The sequence below is a fragment of the Uncinocarpus reesii genome, genomic scaffold (genome assembly GCF_000003515.1).
Source record: "Uncinocarpus reesii 1704 scaffold_2 genomic scaffold, whole genome shotgun sequence".
NCBI classification, from domain to species: Eukaryota; Fungi; Ascomycota; class Eurotiomycetes; order Onygenales; family Onygenaceae; genus Uncinocarpus; species Uncinocarpus reesii.
In genome coordinates, this window is record NW_003052499.1 from 1,980,332 (window position 1) to 2,003,963 (window position 23,632).

At 47.3% G+C, this 23,632-nt stretch overlaps 8 protein-coding genes across 8 annotated transcripts; 6 read left to right on the forward strand and 2 right to left on the reverse strand.

Moving 5' to 3' along the window:
• Positions 1–4: 4 nt before the first annotated feature.
• On the forward strand, positions 5–4,892 carry UREG_03651 (uncharacterized protein; the record flags this gene model as incomplete). The annotated part of the gene is made up of 3 exons (XM_002544088.1): positions 5–256; positions 314–3,442; positions 3,492–4,892. 3 exons carry the CDS (start codon positions 5–7, stop codon positions 4,890–4,892), a joined length of 4,782 nt encoding a protein of 1,593 aa, XP_002544134.1.
• Positions 4,893–5,838: 946 nt separating this feature from the next.
• On the forward strand, positions 5,839–7,725 carry UREG_03652 (uncharacterized protein; the record flags this gene model as incomplete). Its single annotated transcript, XM_002544089.1, has 4 exons — positions 5,839–6,931; positions 7,083–7,252; positions 7,325–7,371; positions 7,482–7,725. The coding sequence occupies 4 exons, from the start codon at positions 5,839–5,841 to the stop codon at positions 7,723–7,725; spliced, it is 1,554 nt and encodes a 517-aa protein (XP_002544135.1).
• Positions 7,726–9,303: 1,578 nt separating this feature from the next.
• On the reverse strand, positions 9,304–10,268 carry UREG_03653 (uncharacterized protein; the record flags this gene model as incomplete). Its single annotated transcript, XM_002544090.1, has 3 exons — positions 9,304–9,666; positions 9,799–9,840; positions 10,155–10,268. The coding sequence occupies 3 exons, from the start codon at positions 10,266–10,268 to the stop codon at positions 9,304–9,306; spliced, it is 519 nt and encodes a 172-aa protein (XP_002544136.1).
• A 1,800-nt stretch (positions 10,269–12,068) lies between these two features.
• On the forward strand, positions 12,069–12,532 carry UREG_03654 (uncharacterized protein; the record flags this gene model as incomplete). Its single annotated transcript, XM_002544091.1, has 2 exons — positions 12,069–12,245; positions 12,296–12,532. The coding sequence occupies 2 exons, from the start codon at positions 12,069–12,071 to the stop codon at positions 12,530–12,532; spliced, it is 414 nt and encodes a 137-aa protein (XP_002544137.1).
• A 490-nt stretch (positions 12,533–13,022) lies between these two features.
• On the forward strand, positions 13,023–14,101 carry UREG_03655 (uncharacterized protein; the record flags this gene model as incomplete). The annotated part of the gene is made up of 2 exons (XM_002544092.1): positions 13,023–13,172; positions 13,340–14,101. The coding sequence occupies 2 exons, from the start codon at positions 13,023–13,025 to the stop codon at positions 14,099–14,101; spliced, it is 912 nt and encodes a 303-aa protein (XP_002544138.1).
• An 887-nt stretch (positions 14,102–14,988) lies between these two features.
• On the reverse strand, positions 14,989–16,280 carry UREG_03656 (guanine nucleotide-binding protein alpha subunit; the record flags this gene model as incomplete). Its single annotated transcript, XM_002544093.1, has 5 exons — positions 14,989–15,032; positions 15,090–15,233; positions 15,299–15,735; positions 15,984–16,110; positions 16,163–16,280. The coding sequence occupies 5 exons, from the start codon at positions 16,278–16,280 to the stop codon at positions 14,989–14,991; spliced, it is 870 nt and encodes a 289-aa protein (XP_002544139.1).
• Positions 16,281–18,079: 1,799 nt separating this feature from the next.
• Positions 18,080–19,073, forward strand: UREG_03657 (uncharacterized protein; the record flags this gene model as incomplete). Its single annotated transcript, XM_002544094.1, has 3 exons — positions 18,080–18,327; positions 18,706–18,872; positions 18,904–19,073. The coding sequence occupies 3 exons, from the start codon at positions 18,080–18,082 to the stop codon at positions 19,071–19,073; spliced, it is 585 nt and encodes a 194-aa protein (XP_002544140.1).
• A 425-nt stretch (positions 19,074–19,498) lies between these two features.
• UREG_03658 (uncharacterized protein) lies at positions 19,499–23,628 on the forward strand (the record flags this gene model as incomplete). Its single annotated transcript, XM_002544095.1, is given in 11 exon segments — positions 19,499–19,542; positions 19,560–19,683; positions 19,742–20,420; positions 20,447–21,348; positions 21,414–21,627; positions 22,024–22,273; positions 22,356–22,586; positions 22,663–22,700; positions 22,761–22,827; positions 22,879–22,945; positions 23,017–23,628. The coding sequence occupies 11 exon segments, from the start codon at positions 19,499–19,501 to the stop codon at positions 23,626–23,628; spliced, it is 3,228 nt and encodes a 1,075-aa protein (XP_002544141.1).
• Between the last annotated feature and the right edge of the window lie 4 nt (positions 23,629–23,632).

The following is a 23,632-nucleotide window of genomic DNA, read 5'->3' on the forward strand; positions in this document are numbered from 1 at the left end:
AGATATGCCTGGCCTCTCTATACGAAACTGCATCGAAGCTATACAATCACGGCTAGATCAAATTGATGAAGGGCGTAGTTGGCTATCCCCTGAGGCGGAATATCACCGACAACTAAGTGTCACAGAAGAGGTCATACAGATTGTGCAGATTTTGTTCCTTCGACTTCAGGAATCGGAAAACATCCCATCATCCGAAATGCTACTTTCATGGCTACGCCTTGTGGCAAAGTATGATTTTTTTAGCCAAAATCGCTCAGTAAGTGGGATCCTCCTTAGCCAACTTTTCTAACGTGACAGTCTAACTTTCTGATAGCTTTCGGAAGCGGAATCAATCTTATTCAACTCTTTGCAAGCACTCACATCTGTGGTTACGCTATCGTTTCTGAAATTACGTACCGCAGCTTTCTTATTCGGAACCGTGATCTCCCAGCCTTCTATTTCATCCGACGTCTGGGGTGACGAATGTCCATCATTTTTGTCTCGTGAAGATGTTGGTGAACTCAATGAGATATTTCTCAAAGCCGCCGATTCCGAGAAGTTAAGCGCGAGCCCTGCGGTGTTTGCTTGGGGCATGATCATGTACTCAGTCCGAGAAATCGCACTGACGACAAGGGAAGAGCGCGAACTTCAGCAAGCACAGCATGCCGTAGACGCATTCAATGGCGATACACCTTCTATGCTGGCTTCTCGAACTGTCGAGCCGTCGATCTACGAAGAAGCATATGAGCGGGCACGTAATCCGGCCTTCGATGACGACTTTGTCAAGTTCATGATTTCGGTCGCTGTGGACCGATGCCGAGTCTTCGACGTTGCTTCGAACGTCATTCGCCAACTCGATTCAATATCTGGGTTGGATGATGGCAGTTTAGTGAGCCAATGGGCTCGCGTTGAAGTTCTCGATCTCATCCGAGTCAGCGTCGACTTTTTGAACTATATTCCTGAACTTTTGTCCGCCGTCTTGCAGGTGATCACAGAACCAAGCCTGGAATGGGATTGCATCGCTGACTCTACAACGAAAAGTGGGAATGGGGCCAAAGCCATTTTCCTTCATGATGACACTTTAATGAACAGTATCTTTAAGATTGCAAAGTCTCGATTCCCCTATGAGGCGATCAATTTTCTAAAGCTTTGCAGATGTCTACTAGACTACAACTTGAGCACCGACGATGGATACCCATTTATATTCCAAGAACTTGAATTTATGGAAACTTATACTCAAATTGTTTCACCCGGCTTCCAAGGTTATCAATCTACCCGTGAAGATGAAAATGCAAATTTTGTGTCTCTTATAGAGCCACTGGAAATGAGGGAATTGGCGCCGAAGGGGAAGGAGTACAGTGAACAGTCCAACTCAGAATTGATGGTGATGAACGGAGCGTCGATTCTACCTGCTAATACCCTTGGTCAAGTTATCAACGAATCTAAACCTGCCGTAATAATGTGGCATCATCGCTATAACTGCCTTTACTTTCTCGGAATGTGGCTCGAACAAGCCACCTACAGTCGCAAAACAGAATACGAGCCGGAAGATGATGTGATTGCTGAAATAGTCGGTTTGTTGGCGGATTTGGTTACCTCAGCGCAAGCTGTTGCCAGGCATCAAAAAGTTGAGTCTTGTGCCAGAAGAATCTTGGAGATGGCCAGTGATGGTTTAAATCATCATGGCGATATCATCTCCGTTATCTTTGACATATTCGAGCGAAACCTTCAAGACACAAGTAGGAAATTTGGTACGGATCGCGGCTTGGAGACCATAACAGCCTGCCTTTCTTTTCTCAACGCCCTCATCACTGTTATTCCAGGAAGGGTCTGGCCATTTTTGACACGAAGTAGTCTTATCACTGGAGATGGTAACGGAGGAACGCTCCCTGCAATCATTTCTGCGGTCGAAGTCAATACGGGAGATTATTCTTTCCTTCTCGAGGCTACCCGAACCTTTAGGCTTATCGTTGACGATGCAGCCAGACATATCGCGGTCCGGAAAACGGCAGGAAATGTTACAGCCAAAACCACGCATCTCACCGAATATACCGCTGGTGCGCCATCATATGTGATAAGCAAACTTATCCAATCCTTTGCTCGCGTTATGGTTGATATATACAACAACAGCGCCAGCTGGAGATACAACGATATATGCCAGTCATTGGAGCTGAATGTATCTCTCACTACTACGTTCAATGATATCCTGCATTACACCTACGGGATCGATGATACGGAAGATTTGGATTCGAAGGTGACAGCCGTCTTTGCGAACTCGGCGAAATATTTATTGAATATGCTACGTCCAGCCTCCGAAGAAGGAGTCATTTTCAATCCAGTACTGCGGTTAATTTTGAATGCCTTTCACACGCCGGTACTTACCGAAAACCCATTTTCGCGGCTCCTCCAATCGCAATTGGTAGAGGCAGCTTTGAAACTGGCATCGACCTTAATACAGGCTGGATGGGTTCCGCATTCTCCCATGTCAGGGTTGGAAAGACAACTTTTCGACGCGTCACCGGTGTTAATCCGCTTGTATGTGCTTCATCAAAATCACCAGGCGGAAGTCGTCAAGCTGCTAGAATTACTGGTAGCGCATGCGTCTATGGATAAAGAGCATGAACCTCCGTCCCTACTCGGACATCTTGGGGCCCAATCGTCTTGTCGATTTTTAGATATACTTGCGAAATTCGACCGGCCATTTAATAATATTTCGTTGAATACCACGATATGGAAATTTCTCACGACCATCATTAGTAAACGACAACAGTGGCTGGCTGTGTTCTTGCTGACTGGCTCTTCGCCACGCGATGCCTTGAAGAAGAAGGGTGACCGCGATCAACAACCGGCAATGACATCTAACCCGTTTTTACAAACCGCTCTTCAGCTAATATCAGCGATTGGCAGGGCACCCCTACGGCGTATACTCTCCGCTTTAGAATTTATTTCCAAAGCACAAGAGAATTGGCCCTGGGCTACGCCACAATTGAAAAACCACCCGGATCTTTTCCCGAAGATGGTCAACTATGTTGCGAGCTTAGATATGCGCCGCTTTTCACCACTCGAACAGTGCATGACCACGAAGGTATCGTCATTTATCGCAGATATTTGCGTCGTATATCTGCATAGTGCAAAGGAGCAAAGGGACTGGGCTTTTTTCAAAACCCTCATTCCTCTCATTTCATGGTACTCCGAAAATGCAGTTGAGGTCAACGGCTATAACGCATCACTGCATGCGAACCTCAAAAGGAATTTTGAAATGAAATATCCAGGCTGCAGCCTTTTTGCAATCAAAAGGACGTCACTCAATGATCCAGAGTTTGGGAGCGATTATTTTTATGATATTGAATTAGGTACCAAAATGTTTGGCTATGAATTCGCTTGGGCAGGTAGCCGCAATCAAGGGCTTCTTGATGAGGTCAAACGAGCTAATGAAAATCTTTCTCTTGTGCAAGCTCAAATGGTACGTTCTGCCGCTATGGTTCTACAACTCATATTCTGACTGGATGCAGGATCTTCTTCTCAGTTTCAAATTCTTAGCCATAGAGCATTGCGCGGACTTTATGCCAGATCGCGGAGTTCAAAAATCAATGACCTCTGTCGTTCGTCACTGCCTTACAGCAAACTCACAAAGCATCCCAAATGAAAACGTCTTCTGTAAACTTCATCAGATTCGAGCAGAATTTGCTCTTGGCCTTCTACAAAGACTTGTAGAGGCCCAGTCTAGAGGAAGCGAAGTGTTCAGCCTTCTTGAAGCTGCTTGGGATGCGACTAGATTTCGAAATCCAACTTACGAGGCAGCTCTCGCAAACGATGATACGGAGTACTATGGAATGCTGCTAAACGTCCTCTTTCTTTCGTTGCAATTCCACGTTGTGGGTAAATCCCGAGTGGTCCCTCAAGCGGTGAGCAAGAAACCCGAAGTTTCAGGACATCTTGCAATAGTTCTTGATATCGTCAAAGTCATCGCTGCGCATGGTTTCCGGTCCTTGACAACGTACCTGCACGAGGAACCAGAGAAATGCTCGCCAAAAGACTTTGCGTTGATAACTGCAATTTTGCAAACAGTACTAAAGGTGAAAAGCGTGGATCGTATTTATGAACAGATCGCATTCCATCTAATCGATTGTGACACGATACGATATGCGTGCACTCTTTTCTCTTGGTCCTATCAACTTACGGTAGAAGGCGACCCTGTATATGGAGAGCTTAGCATCCTCTACCTTCTCGAGCTATCTTGCATACCTACGATGGCCGAACAAATTGCGATTGATGGCATTCTCGTAAAGTTATCGACATATAGACTTACCGACGTCCTTCGCCAGCCCCAGGGGTGCGGTCCTTTCGACCAAGTACCAAGGCTATTCACAATCTGGCACGCCGGGTTTCTCCCGCTCTGCCTCAATTTACTCTACCACGTTGGACGTGCAGCGCCAGAGGTAGCCGCCTTCTTGAACCAATTTGAAGGCCAGCTTCGTCGAGCCTCCGAAGCGTTTTCCATTGGCCGTCCCACGGTCGTGACCAACCCCTTTGGTCCATCCAACGTTCGCAACCTTCTATCATCCGGGCAATCAGCCAAGCGCCTCTCCTTGGGAATGGCCACAGAAGCATGCTCATTGGCTCTCATCTCATTAATCATCGAAAAATGCCGCGAAGCCGGCCCAAGCGCCGGCATCGATTCGCAACATATCCAAGAGCTGAAATGGGACTGTGCACGCGTAAAAGAGGATATTGAAGTCCTCTTGGAGAAAACCTCTGTCCTTCGATCCCGAATCACACCTACCAATGAAAAAGAAGTGGCGTGGCTACAGCATCAGCCATCTGATTCGAGCTCCAATGCAGAGAGTTTACTTGAGGAGAAAATTGTAAAAGAACTACAGACTGCATTGTCTTGTATCGGCGGTGGTGATTAGGCAAAACGAAACTTTTTGTGGCGGTGTTTGGAGCCTCTGTGGACTACCCCATACTGGGCATCGGATATCCATCTTGCTATTGCTCGAGTTTCTGGATTGGTTTTTGTATTTGATTTCTTGTCCTTTTATGACTCTTTAAGCATAGAGATGATTTGCTAGTTGACCTACCTGCATTAATCTGTTAAATAGGGCCTAGAGAAGCTCATTCTTCTTGTGTGTTTCGAGGAAGTATCACCGATTGTATAATTTTAGAGCTACATGTGTAAGTGTTTAGAGCACAAGTCAAATCGGTCATTGATCAATGGCATTCCGGTAACTACCTGAGGAAGATAGACTATCGGGATACGGAGTAGTAGCTAGTTAACTAAGACATGTGTCTACTTCGTATATCAAGGGTGGCAATCGTCAGTTAACCTTGGGCCGATCACAGTAATGCAGTGATTCATACGCCCCCAGGCTTTTTCTCATGTCAGAATTGTGAAGAGCTTCATATTCTCAGGGGAATTTGACGCTGTTGCTTCCCTGCAACCTCGATAGTTATTAGCCGCCTAACCTCGGCGACACCCGAATGCTAACCGACTCCTCCACTCCCAACGTCGGTTCCTGCGCATACCTAGGCCCGTCTTCGATTCGAGCTTCTGGCAAGCTCGTACCGGAGCTTTGGCATATTTTCCCCGCTTCCGCAAGGTTATTAACGGTTTCACTGGGATATGGAGCTTCTTGCGGGTTCTCTATCTCGTCCAGGGACCAGTACGCGCTACGACCTGGTGCCAACCGAGCATCCAACGGTCAGCTGGGACAACTCAAACGGTTGTATTTAAGACCGGGTGCCCTATAGCCATTACATGCGGTTTGTCAGGTCATTGCTTTCTACTTACACTCTATTCAATAATATATCCATCTTCACCAAATAGTACCAGCAACTGTGCTACGTCCGATCCCCATCATGCCATTCAAATCCCGGTGGTCTATACCCATACCAGACACATCTTTACCAGGTCTGATCTTCAAGTCCCCCAAGCACCCGCAGTCGGATACTAGAAAATGCTACATCGATACTGCCCGCCCCAATACTCATTTCTTCACTGTCCATGGCTACCTTCTCTGGTGCAAACGATTTGCTGCCGGACTCCAACAATCGGGCCTCAAATCCGGAGACCGGGTGCTGGTCTTTTCTGCAAATAACCTCGTATACCCCGTGGCCTTTATGGGCATCGTGATGGCTGGATGTGTTTTCACTGGCGCAAACCCGACATATACACCTAGGGAGCTGGCATATCAATTGAGCGACAGTGGGGCAACATACCTTCTATGTGCGGATAACTCTCTGGACACCGGTATCGCGGCAGCCGAAAGCATTGGAATGGGCCGAGACAAGATATTTGTGTTCAATGATCTGATTTATGACGGCAAAGGTGAAGGTATAGAAGGCTGCCGATACTGGGGGGAGTTGTTCGCCACTACTGAAGAAGGGGAGCAGTTTAGCTGGGAGGAACTGCCAACCCCTGAAGCGGCAGACAAGACTTTGGCCTTGAATTACTCCAGCGGAACAACTGGAGTACCTAAAGGTGTCGAAATCAGCCACAAAAACTATGTTTCCAACGCTATCCAGTTCACACACAGCGCGTATCTGGACAAAGACTACGAAGAGACGACCAAAAGGACAAGATGGATGTGTTTTTTGCCAATGTACCATGCAATGGCACAGAATATTTTCATTGCTGCGGCTCTGATCCGTCAGGTGCCCGTATATTTGATGGCACGGTTTGAGTTCAATCAAATGCTCGAAAATGTGCAAAAATTCCGTATTAGCACTTTGACCCTCGTTCCGCCTATTGTCGTGATGCTCGCGAAACACCCGGCGGTGAAAAAGTATGATTTAAGCAGCTTGGAGCAAGTGGGCTGTGGTGCTGCGCCTCTGGGCACAGAGATCAGTGAGGAAGTTGAAGCATTGTTTCCAAAAGGAAAGATATACGTCAGACAAGGCTGGGGAATGACTGAGTATCGTCTCCCCCCATTAATGCGAATATCTTTAACCCGTAGGAAATACTGCGAGCTAACATCCTAGTAGGACCACTTGTTCGATTCTAGGATGGGATCCAAACGAAAATGGAACGAGTGCCTCTGTTGGCGAGCTGAATCCGAACTGCGAAGCTAAAGTCATGGCTGACGATGGAGTAACCGAATTAGGGGTCAATCAGCATGGAGAAATCTGGGTTCGAGGTCCAAATATCATGAAGGGCTATTGGAATAAGCCAGAGGCCACGAGAGAGACTTTGACTCCGGATAGATGGCTGAAGACCGGTGATATCGGATATGTGGACAGTTCTGGAAAGTTTTATATCATCGACCGAAAAAAGGTACGGTTTACCATTAAGCCACGGACTTATTGATTGGGACTAGTAATAAGCGACTAATTCGTTACTATGCAGGAACTCATCAAAGTGAAGGGCAACCAGGTAGCCCCAGCAGAACTGGAGTCTGTTCTTCTCGACCACCCAGCAGTCGCAGATGTAGCAGTCATTGGAGTCACAAAGTAACGACAAGGCGTCCCATTTCTCGAGGCTGGTAAGCTAACAAGGTATTTAGGGATGGTGAGGAATACCCGCGAGCATATGTCGTCCTTACGCCGGGAAATTCGGCAACGCTTGAAACTGCACAAAGCATTGTGCATTACATGAAAGACAAAGTAGCGCCCGTAAAAAGAATCACCGGAGGCGTTATTTTTGTGGACGTCATCCCGAAAAATCCATCTGGCAAGATTTTGAGGAAGGCTTTGCGAGACAGAGCCAAAAGCGAGATTCAAAATGGGCTTGCTGCATCTAAACTATGAGCATGCTCTCTGGTTGGTAGCGCCGAGGGCTGTGTCATGCTGGGAATGTAGACAATGGAAACTTTGCTTGGTGTATTTGTGATGCCTCTTGCCATAGGCCCGTCGATGTCGAAAATGTTGGTCGGATACATCTGGATGACGGAAGAAATATAGACAAATCCGACAAGTATTTCAAAAACACTTTTTGGCGGAAAGCTATCCAGAATACCAATAAGAACTCGAAAATGCACAAGAACGATTGTGTCTACAGAAATAGCTGGCAAGAAGCTAGGGTATAAACTAGCTGGGAGCCTGATCTTGTTATCATCGACATCCTGCGCCACGTATATACGTCGGCCCCTTCAGGAGATATTTCCCAACCCGAACCTACCCAGCTCAGGGGTATGTGTCGCAGGCTCAGCCATGGACGTACGTTGAAGCGATCCCATATCCGTCTTTGCTTTCTGGGATTTCTGGTAAATTAAGCCCTCTCTTCCTGGTCATCAATTGGTGCATATACAATTCGCGTTCTCCAAGCCAATAGAATAAAACGAACTGTGTCATGTAGTCTGGCAAGAGAGAGATCGATCTGGGCCTCAATATGCCTCTCAACAGCCTGCTATCGCTATGCTGATGAAGGCAAAGTCCCCAATGAAGTCCCAAAACGGGGGCATGTGGCGTTGGAGTGGCTGGGGTTCCCGCGAGCCACACGTTCTGGAATAATACACGATACGTCGCCGATACGCCTCCAATACATCTCCTGCGACGACCTCGCTGGCTACCGATCACGCCTGAGCTGAGAAGCTCGTCTTCACATGGACGCACAGCTGAATGCGACATGCTTACACCTGTCTGTTTGTCTCACCACTTGGCCCTGCTGCTATGTAGATCTTTGGACCCTGAGTCACCTGCCTTCCGCTTTCCAAACCATGCTGGCAGCAAGGGAAACGCCAAACAAGACGTGTGCTGAAACCATTCGATCGAGGCCGTCTTGCTCTTCTATGCTTTGGGGAAATGGTGCTGGGTTTTCTTTGAATACCGGCCGTAGGGTTTGAAAGAATAACCCTCCATGATCTGAACCAACGATCGGGCTGCGAACTGCCTCGAAACATGCCAAGAGTAGTGAATGAACTACTCTTGTACGAGGAGCGAAGGTACTCCGTACTTCTATCAACAACGAACATGGCGGACCATTCTCCGGACCCTTGATACCAGCCTAGCAAACTGTATTCTTGATGTGGAGTGCGTCAGGTCGACTTCAGCTGAACTTGGGGATGAGCCAACTCCACAGAGAAACGTGATTGGTTTGGATCGTGGCCAAAATTGCGCCGAGATTTATTCCATGCATCCACCAAGATGCTTGAACTGTTCTTCAACCAGAGGGATGGGTCGAGATCGTGGAAAATCCTGTTGGTGAATTACAATTTAAAAAGCTGGCTGGCTGCCCAAAAACTTTGAAAATCCAAGAGCCTCATCTCATGCGGTGTACGGAATAGAACTAATGCGTATATAAACTATAGCCTCGTCACCCCATTGGAGTCACCGAAGCAAGGAGAAGAGGTTTGCATTACCTTCCTTTTCTAGTCGCTGCTTTCTTGGTCATACGCTTGACATATCCTCGGGGCTCGATATCTTCGATGAGGCGAACGACGGGGGGGTAATAGGTTCTTGCGCATTTCCCTTGTTCCCACTGTCGTACAAAACGATCAATAGCATGGCTCCAATACTCCAGCTGTCCAACCTTTCCTCAGCCGTCTGGCAGCCCCCATTAACAACATTATACGTTTTCACTTCCCTGCTTGTGGTATTAGCATTCCTTTCCGTCCGGAAATGCAGAAATGTATCTCCGCGGTCCCTTCCTTGCGATACGGAGGCAGAGAAGAAGCCAACGACGGCACCTTCCGCCGTATATACCTCACCGCCAAAGCGGACATCGAGCCTGAAAACATTCGATCGGCCGTACTTTCAACAGTCGCCATATTTCAATCCGCGAGACATAAACTTGCTGGTCGTTGAGCAGCCGAACGCATTATCACAAACATCTGAACCCCAAAACCTTAAAACAGATAATATTTCTTGCACCTTGCCACTCACGGACGTTGCAATGGCCTCCTTAGCGGATCGCCATGGAGGCACCTGTACAGAAAATAATCCTCAGACATTATCGACATTTCAGGTGCAACATCGATCTTTACATCACCCAGCGACAATCCATCCACAACGACGAAGTGAAACCATCCAATTGTTCCCGGGAGCGGGACCAGACGAAGGCAGAGCTTGGAAACGGAAAATTATCGAGTACAGCTGAGCTGGATGGAGCCAAAACTGAAGTCTTTCGGCTTAAGCCATGAGGATTGAAGGGGAGAATTGAATTTCCTGGGTTGGCGTGTTCTTATCTGTTCTGGGTGGAATGTTGCAGCCTTTATGGTTTATGTTGCCTTTCGGAATACCCAACGATAGCTATTTCTTGTTTCCTCGATAAGGGTGTCTTGTAAGTCGTCCAAACTCTCATAACGATATCGTTCCGGGATAGCGGCGTTTAGAGCAAGATTTGTGATCGGCATTATGTATTAAAGCAATGGATATAGCCTAGTAGAATCCGAGTTCAAATGTTAACGAGATGGGAAAGCCACCTTAAACAAGCCTAAGTTGTCACAAGCAACTTGAAGGGAGGAAATCATTTGCCATTGAACTTATCCTTGGAACTTCGTGAATATTGACTTATTGTCCAATCCGGACCGCCGCAGAATTTATCATTCTTTTACGCCGAGTCAGAGTAGGAAGAAGAACTTTCGGCCTCTGAACAAACCCAGTCGTAAGCATTCGATCCTTTCTTGAAATGGTGAGCGTAGTTATCATACCTACAAGAGACCACAATGGTTGGCAAACAAGGGGCCAACTACTCGTAAGTCCGTTTTGCAACAGATCCGCCGCCATCTAGCCCGGGCCTTCATGCCTTTCATCAATGATGACCCCGGACGTTTCCTTCAGCTGATCCATACTCCGTGGGCGTCGCCAAAATAAGAGGGCATTCCTGAAAATAGTCACAGAATCGGGTGTTTGTGCCCTCCAAAATTCACACAATCGATTCACATTGTTACCGTATCACTAATCTGCAATATCGACGCCGCATTGTGATGAGACTCCATTCACTCCAATAATGACTCCAGCCGAACATTGAGATTTGCATTTTCGGCACTGTCTGGCATAACTTTTGAGCCCACCTCGTAAGTACCTTGAGGCTGCCCTATGCCTTGACATCCTCCTAATCTCGTATATTATTCAGCGTTTCTCTCGTGTTTACTCAGATCTTTCACCGAGAAAATGCTTTCAACCCCCACTTTATCCTAGTAGACAAAGATTAGCGAAGTTATCATCCAATGAATGTAAGGTGTTTTCAACCCTGTAAAGGGTATTTGTATTGCAGTATGGTATCACATCCTCTGGGCCAATTCAATGCGTGCTCAAAAGATCCCGACACCGACCTAGGTATTCCTGAGGACTTTAACTCAGACGTGGACGTGATGTTGACGAACACGCACTATGCTTTTGGTGGCAATGAATCTTTGCGAGTCTAAAGAGAGAGGGGAAAGGGTGCCTCGACATGGTAACTGTCCGCATTTGAATTCGAAAAGAGCCTAGATCCCTCAACTCTGCATCAAGTGTGACTCGAGGTCGTTCCGCCCCCGCCTGAGAAACCATTGAGAGAAGAGTCAGGCCGGTTGACAATTAGATCTTCAAGTGTCGCTTGGGCCACTTTCGTCATTTGGCTGAATATTCACATCATGCGTGGTCGATTCTTCCTCTTTCGATCCCGCAGGAAAGATCAACGGGTTTTCAAGTGTCTCGAGATTGCATATCAACTGTACTCCGCACTCCTAAAGTTCTCATGTTTTGTGACACATTTGCAAGCTTCATATCAGCAAAATAAGCACTTCTTGGCTGGGGCTAGTTGCAGATCGTCCCTTCAGGCAACGTTCAGCTGCAGTCAAGTCCCTCGACGAAGAGCCTAAGCTGTATAGTTCATGGAGCTGAAGTGAATTTTACTTTAGCTGATCCGCGCCAATAGCACCTTGTACATTTATCATAACCTCGTTGAACGAAGCATATTCGCCGGGCAGAGGTTTCCAAAAGCATGTCGGCGCATATAGATCACCAAGGAGCTGCATTGCAATCCCTATACGTGAGCAAATTGAAGGTCAGGCTGGCTCAGCCGCGACGGGGAAATCCCGGAAATCAATGGAACCACCCCGGAGACCTCAGGTATAAATAAGAAGGATGATGCGCGAAACGGAGAGTCAGAACCAAATCGAACAAAATCACTTTTCTGCTGGGTTTAATTGCTTTGCTTTAAAACAACCAAAATGCGCTTTTCAACTGCCTTTTTCATCCTTAGCAGCTTTGCCTCCCTGGCTGTCTCATCTGCAGTACCTGAGCCGGAAACAGCTGGGGCTCTCGACAACTGCGGATGGCCCAACGGTAATTGCTATGACAACAACTGCCATGGCGAACTGAGCCGCAATAAGATCACTTGCACATCGGTATGGATACCTGTATTCCTTCATCTTCCCATTTCTCTCTCAACTGCAAGCATCGCCTGACGAGGATTTCAAATAGGGCAAGTACCTCGGTTGTCCATGCGGATACGGCTGCGGCAGAAACACGGGAAAATGCAACGAAAATGGCTGCGATGGTAGAAACGGCCGCTGCACCAACAACTATCTCGGATGTTCTTGCGTTTAAGGCACGCTCGAGTCATTCAATCAGCGATACCATAACCGGAAGCCAGTCTAAGAATTCGACTTTCCTGTGTCAAGCAACGGTATGAGCTGGAGAAATCGGGAGTGAGGAGTGGCCGCTCTGGCGCAGGGCTTTGTCTGGTTATTTTCCACTCATGTGAACACTTGCCTTTTCAAACCGTTAGATGCGTCATTCTCTGCTTTGAATGTGAGAGCCACCAGTTAATAAATGAAAGAGTATGTTAACTTGAATGAATATATCAGCCAAATTTGCTAGTCCTGAGAGCCAGTCGTTCGGGCAATGTATTGCTGCAGGCCGGGGCGAGTATTTTGAATGTACGGTATATGTAGCATGGGACAAACAAAATGCAACAAGTAATAACCCGTGTTTATGTTCTGCTCCACATCAAGAATTGCCAGCTTTGCTTCTGTTGGAGACTGTTGTTGCTGAAGGTTTGGTGAGATGCTGTTCTCTCAGATGCAAACATGACAAACAACCACAACAACCAGGCAACTTTGGCTGCATGAACAGAGCATACAACCGCATGGCTACCTACAGACAGTTAAACTCCATTCACGATGACCAAGAACATGTCGGAGAGCTATTTCTCTTCCTATGAGACTATTAATTTGTCTCATCTGCTCTCGCGCCTTCAGGCCCACCTTCTCTCTCCGTCCGCAGACCTCAAATTACTCCGGTCAAAGTACCATCGCGCGAGAATGACTGCCGTACGTTGGGCTTCTATGACCACCACAATACCTTGCAAAGCAGCCTGGTTGACATTATTTAGAACGTAGAATACGGTCGCACCCTACTTCTCCAGATAGAAAGCTCCCTACCGAAAATAAAGTCGCCAGTCCGGAAGCATGCATTGCAAGCAGAGCTGACTGAGCAGCGGCAACTACTCAAAGCGTTAAGACAGAGGATAGACGAGCTGGCGGTTGAAGCAGAAATGCTGGTTGAAGACGACGCTTCGTCATCGGAGGATGAGGATATTCTACCCACCCCCGAGGAGAGTACCCCAGAACGTCGACCATCGCTGGCAAGGTCTGCTGTCGCGGATCTCCCAATTATAGAAGATAGAAAGGAGAAGGAACCGCCAGAAACGGCTAATGAACCTCTATCGCAAAGCTATGAACAGCCCATGGACCCGTGTGCAACTTCCGACGAGCCTCAAATCACCAGCACTCTTCGCAGCCGACACCCCAAAACATCCACGGCACCATCATCCCACTCAACCGCCATCCCAACGCTCTCCTCGCCCTCCACGAAGCCCTCCACGACATCTTTCTGTCCGCCTTCCACCGCCGATCCCTCTACCAGCAAAATCCACGACGCCGAAACCGCCCTCACAACCTCTCGTCTCGAACAGGACTCCCTCACCGACTCCCTCCTCTCGCTCGCAATGCAGCTAAAAGCCTCCTCCCAGACATTCCACTCACACCTTGAATCGGAAAAATCCATACTCTCACGCGCCACCGAGGGCTTGGATCGAAATACCACTGGCATGGAAGCGGCGGGAAAGAGGATGGGAGCTTTAAGAAGAATGACAGAAGGACGGGGCTGGTGGGGACGGGTCCTGATGTACCTGTGGATCTTTGGATTGTGGATTGTTGCAGTGCTGATTGTGTTTGTGGGGCCGAAGTTGAGGTTTTAAACGGTTCATTATTGAAGTTGGCATATGCTGTTCTATACTACATACTTTGACATGGTGGTAATGATGATTATATTCTAAGGCACGATTATGATGCATTTGAGAGATACGCAACATTGGCAATTGTCCGCCTGTAAGGTTACGTTCAAGATAGACATGTTTAGAATGTGGCAAATGGGCGCAAGATCAATTGTTGATTTTAGATGGCAGAGGCACGATAATTTATAATTTAAAATTTCATTCTCTATTCCTTGGCCAGGCATTGATGGGTAATCCTCCCGCTCCCACTATCCATCCGACCGGCATACGAGGCGTTTCAACAGATACATCGACAAAAAAACTGGAAAAAACAGGCAAACAGTAAGCCAATAAAGCAACAAAGGAAAGCGGCGTGCAGGCAAGATTTGAATGAGACAAGGAGATCCGTAATAATGAAATTCAACGAGAAAGCTAAGGAACCCTCATCAAAATCCCAAAAGACGAAAGAAAAGAAAGTCCTGGAGAGAAGCGGAGGAAGTGCGATATCAGAGTCCCTGGGGAATATTAAATAGACATTAACCAAGAAGTTCACGGTAACCCAGTACTTCACGCAGAAAGTGGCTTGAAAGAGAGACTCCGAAACAGATAATGAAAAAAGAAAATGAAGTGTGTTGCTCGAAAAGAGCAGATATCCAGGATATCAAATGAGAGAATTCTCAGTTTGAATGCATAGATTGGGCATATCGAATGGTTGGGACTGTACAAAGGTCGAGGAATGCAAGACGTTTGAGGTATAAGACTGAACCGAGCGGAACAAAGAACAACTGAGGTGCATAATTTGATATCAAATACAGATCATATGAAAGATAATGAGACCGAGGGTGACGACAGGAATAATGAAATGGCCGATTCTATATTAAGCCACATAGTCGAAGGTTCTCTTGAATGATGATATCTAAAACAAGTTAGTGGAAATATGATTGACCAAATTCGATATATACAGGAGACATACCATTAACTGCAGCCATGACAAACCGGATTTGCGTTGTGTCGGTAGCACATGTAAAGTGTGTGTAAATTTGTTTCTGTTCGGCTTGGTTCAGGGAGACAAATCGGTTAAGGATGTAGTCGCAAGCGGCAGCATAATCAGGACCTCCTATATTTGTGTCAGTCAAATGAAGAATATACCATGACAGAACTCGAGTTAGGAATTAGACTGACCCTCATAATCAGGGAAGTAGTTTTTCATGGGGCTGACTGGAAGCTTCTCCTTGAATCGATCGATTTTGTTCAAAAACAAAATAATAGAGGTCTTGGTGAACCATCGAGAATTACAAATGGAGTCGAATAGGGTGAGTGCTTCTTGCATACGGTTGACCGTTTCATCTTCAAATAGCAATTGGTCATATTCCGATATAGCGACAAGGAACAGGATTGTTGTCACGTTCTCGAAACAATGGATCCATTTCTTCCGTTCTGACCGCTGGCCTCCGACATCGAACATCCGATAAGTAAGGTCGCCGATAATGAAAGTCGTTTCGGTAATACCAGTTGTCTTGACACGAGATCTCAGGACGTCTTGATCACTTGGTAGATAGTCTGGTTGCATAATGCGCCCAATAGAATCGAAGTAGCTACCGGAATGGTAAGGAAGAATGCTTGACTTAGCGCTTAGTGTTAGGAATGCTTACTATCTTGCAGAATCATTCAGCTGATATTCCCTAGACCGTCGGAAACATTCCTGGACACCTGCATCTTTCCAGAGTGCCTCGATAGCAGAACCGACCTCAGGAGGTAAACAGTCGCCTTCGATTTGCGCGGGTTGCATAAAGATAGTCTGAACATGGTACTCGGCACGCTGGTCATCCAGAGGAAGTTCAAGGCTTTCCATAGCTTCGAGGATTACACGCATTGATTGGACAGTGTTGCTGAAAATGATTTCTTTGAAGACTCTCTTTCATCTCGGGAATAAGAACCCTCATGGATAAGTTTCATCTGTTTCAAAATGGTCGATTTGCCGGATTCGCCCGCGCCTATGATTCCGTCAGTGATCGAAATGCCAAAGTATACTTCAAGGGGCCGAACCAAGTAAGAGCATTTTGATTTCGTTCCTCTGCATCAGTTTATCCCGCTTCAACTGATTATCGATCTCCTCGTTCCGGGCCTTGCCCTCCTTGTCTTCCGTACTCATACCACACCCCATCTTGGCGGCTGAACAAAGTTTGTGATCGAAAAAAATATCCTCTCAGTTCTCGAGCGCTTTCCGCAGTGATAGGACACAAGTGACAAAACCACTTTGGAGACTAAACTGTCAGAAAATATTCGCCGTTTAACCTTTAGAGTAATGCGACACAGTCGGCAAGAGGAACGGAAAATCATCAAAAATGTTGTTACAGAAGGGGAACGGTTATGGACAGGGAAAGCATTCAAACAGATGAAAAAGCGTCGCCGTTTGACTTACAAACACAGCTTGCACAGTACTAATCGAAGGTACGACCGAGGACGATCGAACGGACGAGCGTCAAAACGAACAGTCAGCGGCGATAGCTTTTACCGAGCTGTCCAAAAAAGCGGTCTCCTGTAGCTCTTTCAACAGGTTTTTTTGGAGAGAGGTGTGGACAGAGCAGCAACGGTGTGAAGGCCGAAGGAATCCTCAATTGCTAGCTATCGCACAAGGCTGTTGCCGCGAAGCTGTGAGGGCGTGGACTGGGTGAACTGAGGATTGACGTTCGAGAAGATGAGGAGACAATGGAGTGGATGGAAATGCATCGTCGGAGAAGCGAGATTGGCGCTGATGTTGGTGGTATTGTCACAAAGCACAGCGACATGTCGATACCGCGGTACAATACACGATATGCAACGCGGCCAATAAAACGCGGCAGCATGGTGCAACGATCCACTGTTACTGGTATTTCGGGACCCACTTCCAGATTATCACACGCTAAAGCTGGGGCTTGACTAAAATGGCAGCGACGGCGTTCTGCATGGGAGTCTCCTCCAATCACGCTCGTCGGGCGGCTTCAGGACTGCTGGAGAAAAAAAGGGGTTTGGACCCAGCACGACCGCGCGGGTTTCCACTTGTATCAATGGCACCAATCACAACTGCATCCCGCGCCAAGAGCTTCCCCGCCAGTCATGATCGATACACATTCAGCAGAGAAAATCATCACAATTTGAATTAATAATACGTTTGTGACAAAACACCCGTGCCTGAAATACGGCGTATCGAGTACGGGACTCAAGAGCTACCAGAACAACGGAAGAGTCCAGAGTCAAGAGGCGTCAACCACCGTCCAGAATCATCGATATCGCAGACAGACTGCTCCAACTGCCCCTTGACCCGCAGAATGGCCACTCGTGTCAATGAAGTATCGCTGCGTGGACAAGTGAGTCTCGAAGGCACTTGGAAGATCGACTTTGTTGGAGTCCATCTCCATCTGAACCTTGAGCATTATTTATAACTCCCCTGTTTCGGTCTATCTCAGAGTTTAATCGCGGCTGTGGTCTCTTTGCAGGGCTAGTTGATCCAGATGAAAAGAAGTGAATGGCAATCTATCAATCCCAACGTCTCCACGGGTATTGTGTCATGCCAATCGAGTTACTATGAAAGAGAAACGACGCACATATTCGAAGCCGCTTTCTTTTTATTTGCATGAGGTCCCACGGAAGTATGGGGGACTTGTCACTTCGCACGTACATATTCCCTTGGAATTCCCATGGCACCTTGCCTGTCTCGTCCGACAACCGCGGATCGTCTACACATCCGGTTTAGTGTCTCACACCTCCCTTGAACTGACAAGTCAGCTCACGGCGCATCAATGGCTGTTGAAAGGCTGTCCGGCAATCCTCTTCCATACAAACCACTTTCTGACACGATCATTCGTTTCCCACCCATGATGAGAAGACTCCCAAGACTTTTGAAGGGCTCCCGGGGTCCGAGGTGCATTAACATGTCGATCATTTCTTTCGCTCTGATTGTCGACATCTCTTGCGCTTGGCACGATGTCCTGGAATATACAGAGTCGTTATGAGCTTCTTGAACTGGTGGACCTTAACTTGACTCCATCGTGGGCAAGGCTGAGACCTTCACGCATTCTAATATGTTCTTTCACCAAGTATGGCAACCCACGCATCCAAAGCATGCAATGGGTTGATGCAAGTCTGAAGTTGGTTACACAACTCCCGAGATTGGCTCAGGAAGGCTTCTGCAGTCCAACCGACCGGACATGCCAGGTGCTTCGGAAGCGACGGTCAGCATTGCAGCAAGAGTAACATGACCATGATCCATCACGTCCAACCTTCAAAATGGGCAAATCGGGGTGTTCCAGGAATTTTCGAGAACTTTATTGAACCAGTATCCAAGAATGCATGAAATCAACATGAAACAAGTGTTACAAGGATCCCGACGAGGTTGGGTGCCAGCTGGTATGACCGGCCTTCCAGTACCACATTTGTTGGCGATTAATAAAGACACTTCCCAATAATGATTTTCTCAAAGCAGTTGGAAGGAGTTGTGTGAAATTCGGCATGTTCGAAGCTCGGATGAATTATGAAAATTGATACGGATACACAGGGCTTCGTGGTCTAAACTATGGAGTGTAAGCTAATGAGGCCTCTTTCCTCCATAGCTTAAGGCTAGAGTTCCCACACGAGCATAAAAAGTATGCAGTTGTTGAGCCGTTCTCAAGGGACATCATGCATGTCTGTCTCCTGGAGCACTTGAATAAATTCGCTTCTTGCAAATCTAGTGTTCGTGGAGAGGAAACTCCCGCTCAGCATTGGCACCCTCTTAGCCGTACGGAGCAGGATACCCTGCCTGTTTGTAGGAAAATTAACTGATATCCAAGTAACGATGAATACTCATACACCCCAGGCCTCCATCACAGGCAATCGACGAAGACCACGTGTGTTAAGGCAGCGCGTTGGGCAACAGTCTCCAAAGTACAACTCCCAAAACTCAACAAACTGGGCCATATCGCCCACACCTCAACTGTAGCTTTCCGGGAGATCGAGATCCCTATAAATCCAATCCCATCCTGCGAGGAATAAAGATATCCGCGAAGGATTCCTGAGCGTTCCATAAATAGCCAGAAGGTTTTCCCATCAGCGGCTCTGGACCCCTGACTCCCTGAACTCTCTTGTTCATTGGTTGCTTCCGTAACGGAACCCTAAATCGGCCTTGTTGACATCGATCCCGAGAATGTGCGCGGGAAACAATGACCGTTTGGATTGAAGTACGGAGCCATCTCTCTGCTTTTTTCATCGTCAATAATCAACCCAGGCTTTGACTGCAAGGGCACACGTTGGAATGTGCTCAGCGCCAGCTTTTTGGTTTCATATCACCGCGTCGCTTAGTTACTTACGTGCATTTGGTTTGGGCAGAGGAGTTTTCGTCGCCAGTTGCGCTGGCCAGGCGCAGCCATGTTGACCGTGGAGAAACAATGGATTAATGTGCAGCAAAAGACGTTTACGAAATGGTTAGTCCCCTTTTCGATGCAGCCCACAGTCTTGCTGGCTTGCTAATGGCCACCGTTGCTAGGCTCAATAACAAGCTAAAGATCCGCGACATCGCCATCGATGACCTCGTGATAGACCTTTCCGATGGGGTAAGTACTGGCTCATACACTCTGGAGATTTGTTAATTGATGTTTGCCCATTATTTAGGTTATCCTGATCCACATCCTCGAGATCCTGGGAAACGAATCCTTGGGACGGTATGCCTCGAAACCCCGACTCCGCGTCCAGAAGTTTGAAAACGTCAACAAATGTCTTGACTACATCAAAGGACGGGGGATACAGATGACAAATATTGGCGCAGAAGATATTGTAGATGGAAATCGGAAAATTATACTGGGGTTAATATGGACTCTGATCTTGCGGTTCACGATTAGTGACATCAACGAGGAGGGTATGACGGCGAAAGAAGGTCTACTGTTGTGGTGTCAAAGGAAGACCGCTTGCTATCCAGGGGTAGAAGTGAGGGATTTCTCTGCAAGTTGGAACGATGGACTGGCCTTCTGCGCCCTGTTGGATATTCACCGGCCCGATCTTATCGATTTTGATGCTTTGGACAAGAATGATCACAAAGGCAATATGAAATTGGCATTCGAGATTGCAAGCAATGAAATTGGGATACCTGATCTTCTTGACGTGGAGGATGTATGCGATGTTGCTAAACCAGATGAGCGTTCGCTGATGACATATATCGCATATTGGTTTCACGCCTTTTCACAGCTTGAAAGAGTCGAAAATGCTGGCCGGCGAGTTGAAAAGTTCGTTCTCAATATGCAAGGAGCTTGGGAAATGCAAAACTCGTTTGAGCGCCGGATGAGAGAGCATCGTCGTAACATCAGGGACCAGCGATTGCAGTGGGCGAATCGTCCTTTGCTGGAACGTACGCCGATGCGAAGGAGCAAGCGAATGAATTTACTGCTTATAAGAAGAATCAGAAGCGCAAATGGGTAGCGGAAAAATCTGACCTTGCCGCCTTACTCGGAAACATCAAAACCAAGCTCAGCACATACCGGTTAAAGCCGTATGAGCCTCCTCCAGAATTGAGCCTTGAGGTATTGGATCAAGAATGGGCAAGCCTAACGCAGGATGAACATCAGAGAAGTCAGCTAATCAACGAAACTATTCGTGATATCAAAAACGCCCTTCGAAAATCCTTCGCCGACAAGGCTAACGATTTTGCTTTAACCCTTAACACATTATCCTTGGCAATCTCAGGCCTCGAAGGAGATGTTGAGGACCAACTGTCTCACGTGCAGCGCCTCAATGATAATCTTCCGCCCCTAGATGCCTTTCTTGAAACCATTGCAGACCTTGATGATCAATGCGTTGAAGCTAACATTGAAGAAAACGACTTCACTACTTACACCTTTGAGGAACTTTCTTACGAGCTGGGTCTTGTAAGGTCAAGCGTATCCAAAAAGCTCGCATTTTTGGAGAATCAGATGGTAGCACGCAATATGACCAACCTAACGCCAATACAGCTCGAAGAATTTGAGTCTGTTTTTAGGCACTTCGATCGGGACTCGTCCAACACACTGCATGAAATTGAATTTTCCGCTGCATTGGCAAGCCTGGGATTGGTTTATGATGAGAATGAAATGCATGAAGTGTTTGTCGAGGTTTGTGGTCCTGGGCGTATGGAAAGAAACGCAGGAGTCAGTTTTGAGCAGTTTATCCGGTTTATGGTCAGCGTAACGGAAGACCAAAACACTGCTGAGCAGGTCTTCCAGAGCTTCCGGGAGGTGGCCGACGGCAAGGTGGGTAGAATTCTCCTTGCTTTTGCTCCTCTTGCTATTCTTGCTAACATTTCATCCCCGAAAAGCCATACGTCACGGAGCTTGATCTTAGGCATTCACTTATTCCCGAGGACCTCATTGAAAACTTGCTACAGACTATGCCCAAACACGAAGGACCCGACCTTCTTGAGGATCGAGATCTACCCAAATATGATTATATCACATTCATGGAACACATGACGAACAATAGTAGTCCGGAGAATGAAGGAGGTGGAAGCAGCAAATCAAATCCCATAAACGGTGCGAATTGATGGCACATGCAGGGAGCAAGTGTGGTCTGTATAGATAGACTCTTCTTCCTTTTTGAGTGGCAAGAACGGGCGGTTGATTTTCATGCAGCGTAGTCCAGCTTTGCTCCTTATGCATTTTTTAATCCTGTATACTGAATGTCCTACTTAATAAACAATTTGACCTACCAGTAGAAATACTTTGTGCGCGTCTATTGATAGATTTGATAACATCAAAAAGGCAACCATGGTCAGATTGCTTGGCAATGTCACGGGGATCGATACAAATTCCATCAGCAACCTTTAAGCAAACGTTCTCACCTTGACTTCACTCCAACGCACTATCGCAGAAATAAACACCTCAATTATACTGAATTTTTCAGTAGCTGGTGTGCCTTTTGCCATTAAGCGATTACGCCTCCCTCGAGTCCAGGAACCTCGATCTACGAAACCTCAAAAATGGACCGGACTTTAGATGAGATCATAGCTGAAAGGCCGGTGAGTCTCGCATCGCCCCCCAGAACACGGATGGTTATCGGACGCGACATTTCGAAAACTAAACAGCTGTGTAGAGATCTTCAAACCGTGGACGTGCCCGGCAACCCGCAGTACGCTCCCGTCGGGGTAATTTCAACCGCGACGAAGCTCGAGTTCATAAGGTGCGGCGAACCCAAGCTGCACTAATTCCCGTAAAACTTATTTCGGCGCGGCTGACCAACTCTTTGTCGTGTCTGTGTTCAGGTCTTCCTCCTCTTCCTCTCGCTTCCTCCAGACGTATCGTGATAGAGGCAACCGTTCGAGCCATAGCGGCCTTCCTTTTCTTGGGAAAGGGAGGGGCTTCATGGGCGCGAGTTGCCTTTCTTTTTCAGCAAAATATAGTAGCAGATCTAATTTTGACACGTCGGCTAACCTTGTCCTTCTTCTTCTGATTGAACAACAGTCCTTTAGAAATGATCGTGCAGATGTAGAACTGTGAGTGGAACCACTACCGTTTGACTTGGCTAATAGTGTGGCGGAATGCTGATTTCATGGTTGATATCTCTGATAGTGACTGGGTCCATGATAAATTCGAAGACGATAGAGACAGTGGGTTATTGATTTTTCTTCACCTACAGTGATCTCAACGTGCCTTACGTGTCAATCCAGCGCGTCCTGCTTCCTTCCGTGGGTCTAATTCCCGTCGCAACGGCCGCCTTTCCCCGCCTCCTGAACAGTATGCTATCCGCCGCTTTGTATAATAATTGGATGCTAACATAGGCTTTAGATCAACTAGTGGAGCGAAACTTCGTGTAAACAACCTGCACTATGATATCACTGAGAATGACTTGGAGGTAATTGCTCCCTATCCATTTGTTTTAAATAGATGCTTCAAGGGAGATGGGGTCACTAACACATGTTAAAGGACCTCTTTACTCGCATTGGACCAATTCTCTCCCGATCCATTCTTTACGACCGTGCCGGACGTTCTGAAGGCATCGCATTCGTCACATATAAGCGTCTCGTTGACGCTCAAACAGCAATCCGAGAATTTGACGGTGCCAACGCCAAAGGGCAGCCAATTCGTTTGACCCTTGTTCAATCCGACAGGAACACAAGACGCAATCCATTCGATTCCGCAGAGAAGCCAAAAGGCAGCTTATTTGATCGAGCAGAACGACCACGAGACACCCGTAGCCTTAGCCCGGAAAATGGTAATGGTTACCGGCGAAGTGACGTTTCCAAACCTCCACCAGAGAATATCGATCGGTATATCCCCGGTCAACGATCCCCAAAGCGGGACGGAAGGAGCCGTGGTTGGAGATCGGTGGAAAGCAGGGGTAGGAATGACAGCCGCAGAGGCAGAAATACGGCCGGGAGACCGAAGAAAACGCAGGAACAGTTAGACCAGGAAATGGATGATTATTGGGGGCATACTGGTACGCCCGGCGTTACTGAAACCGGGGCTGTACAGGACAGTAAGCCCGCCGAATCGGGTGCGCCAGCATTGGATGACGACATCGATATGATTGAGTGAAATA